The following is a 1,663-nucleotide window of genomic DNA, read 5'->3' on the forward strand; positions in this document are numbered from 1 at the left end:
CGCCTCTGCCCCCTCCTGTCGGCTCTTTAGGACCGGTGGTTGTGGGCCGGCCGGGGGGCGCACTGGATAGTGCGCCGCTTGGGAAGCGCGGCGGCGCTCCCGCCCGAGGGTTCGGATCCCACATACAGACCGGTTCCTGCTCACTGGCTGAGCGAGGCGCGGGAGTGACACCGAGGGTTGCGATCCCGTTGCCGGACATGGAAAGAGACAAAAGACAAAAAAAAAAAAAAGATCTGCTGTTCTCCATCTATTGTGTTCACACGCAAGCAGGACCTGACCTGGCTCTGCATTCACCGGGCCTGTCCCGAGCTCAGCTGTCCCTTGTTGGAGCGCCATACCCCTCCTGGGAGCTGCTGCCCCGTGTGCCGGGGTAAGTGCCCAGCCTTGCCTGCACCCTCAGAGCAGGAGCCCAGGAGGGAGACAGGAGGGGATGGTGTTCATGCGCCAAGTGGGCAGCCTGGGGTCTGCACTCAGAATCCGAGTTTCATTCTTTTATGGAAATGGAGGGGCTGTTTGTCGGAATGGGGAAGGGACCCAGGTGGCAGAGGAGGCAGATGAAGCCTGGATCTTCAAGGCCTGGCCTGAGGCTTGTCAGGGAGCTCAGTTATCCCAGGCCCATTAGTAGGGTGTTTACACTGCTGAGTGGGCAGCCAGCTCAGAGGAGTGTTCCAGCCTCTCGCTTTTTGGGCTTCCAGGACCCTAGGGACATCCGGGCACCGGTGAAAGTCCTGACCTCTAGTAGGCTCTCTGGATATCAGCTGACGAAATCAACCCCATCGGGGTGCTAGTGGAAAGGGTGGGTGCTTCCCTGCTGCGAAGCTCAGGGCGAGCTCCAGGGGGTAGGACGCAGCTGGAGGGACAGTGAGTGCTCGCCGTCCCGTTTCTTCCCCCTCAGAATGCGTGCTGGAGGCCGAGGGCCGGAGAGCGGCAGATGGAGAGAGCTGGCGGGACCCCAGCAACGCCTGCATTGCTTGCACCTGCAGTGTGAGCGGGGGGTGGGGTGGGGGGTGGGGGAGGACCTTCCAGACGGATAAATGGAGGCGTGCCCACATTCCAGCAGTAAATATGGGGGCTGTGAGGGGCATCCCTGCACCGGGCAGGCAGCCGAGAGCTGCATTTCTTCCCCCCAACCACGAAGCAGGTGTTTTGTGGGGCGGAGGCAGACCGAGAAGGGGCTGCTGCCCCAGACCGTGCCGGAAGGTCCCAGAAGCAGGAGGCCGGGACATCAAACCCCGAGGAAATCCCTAGAGCAATGATGTCTGTCCACAGCGGGGCCATGTGGAGTGTCACCTGGAGGAGTGTCAGGCCCTCTCCTGCCCCCACGGCTGGGCGAAGGTGTCCGAGGCCGGCGGTTGCTGCGAGCTTTGCCGAGGTGTGGTGCTGGGGCTACGGTAGAGGTAAGAGACCTGGCGTGTGTGTGGGTGCGGGCAGCGCTGACCTTCCGCGTCTCCTGTCCCCTCAGCCCCCACCCAGTCGTGCGTGCACCAGGGCCGCGAGGTGGCCTCCGGGGAGCGCTGGGCCGTGGACGCCTGCACCAGCTGCTCCTGTGTGGCCGGCACCGTGCGCTGCCAGAGCCAGCGCTGCCCGCCGCCCGCATGTGGCCCCGTGAGTGCCGCGGTCTAAGGCGGTGGGAGCGAGGAAGGGCACGCGGCACCGCCGCCCT

At 64.2% G+C, this 1,663-nt stretch overlaps 1 protein-coding gene across 1 annotated transcript in view; it reads left to right on the forward strand.

Annotated features, from left to right (window-relative positions):
- Nucleotides 1-1,663, forward strand: part of KCP (kielin/chordin-like protein) — a 28,552-nt gene that overhangs the window by 23,238 nt on the left and 3,651 nt on the right. The window contains exons 31-32 of the mRNA XM_008573357.1: nt 271-370; nt 1,463-1,605. Coding sequence (XP_008571579.1) covers nt 271-370; nt 1,463-1,605 — 243 coding nt within the window. The remainder of the gene's footprint in view (nt 1-270; nt 371-1,462; nt 1,606-1,663) is intronic.

The sequence above is a fragment of the Galeopterus variegatus genome, unplaced genomic scaffold (genome assembly GCF_000696425.1).
Source record: "Galeopterus variegatus unplaced genomic scaffold, G_variegatus-3.0.2 Scaffold909, whole genome shotgun sequence".
In the NCBI taxonomy this organism is placed as follows: domain Eukaryota; kingdom Metazoa; phylum Chordata; class Mammalia; order Dermoptera; family Cynocephalidae; genus Galeopterus; species Galeopterus variegatus.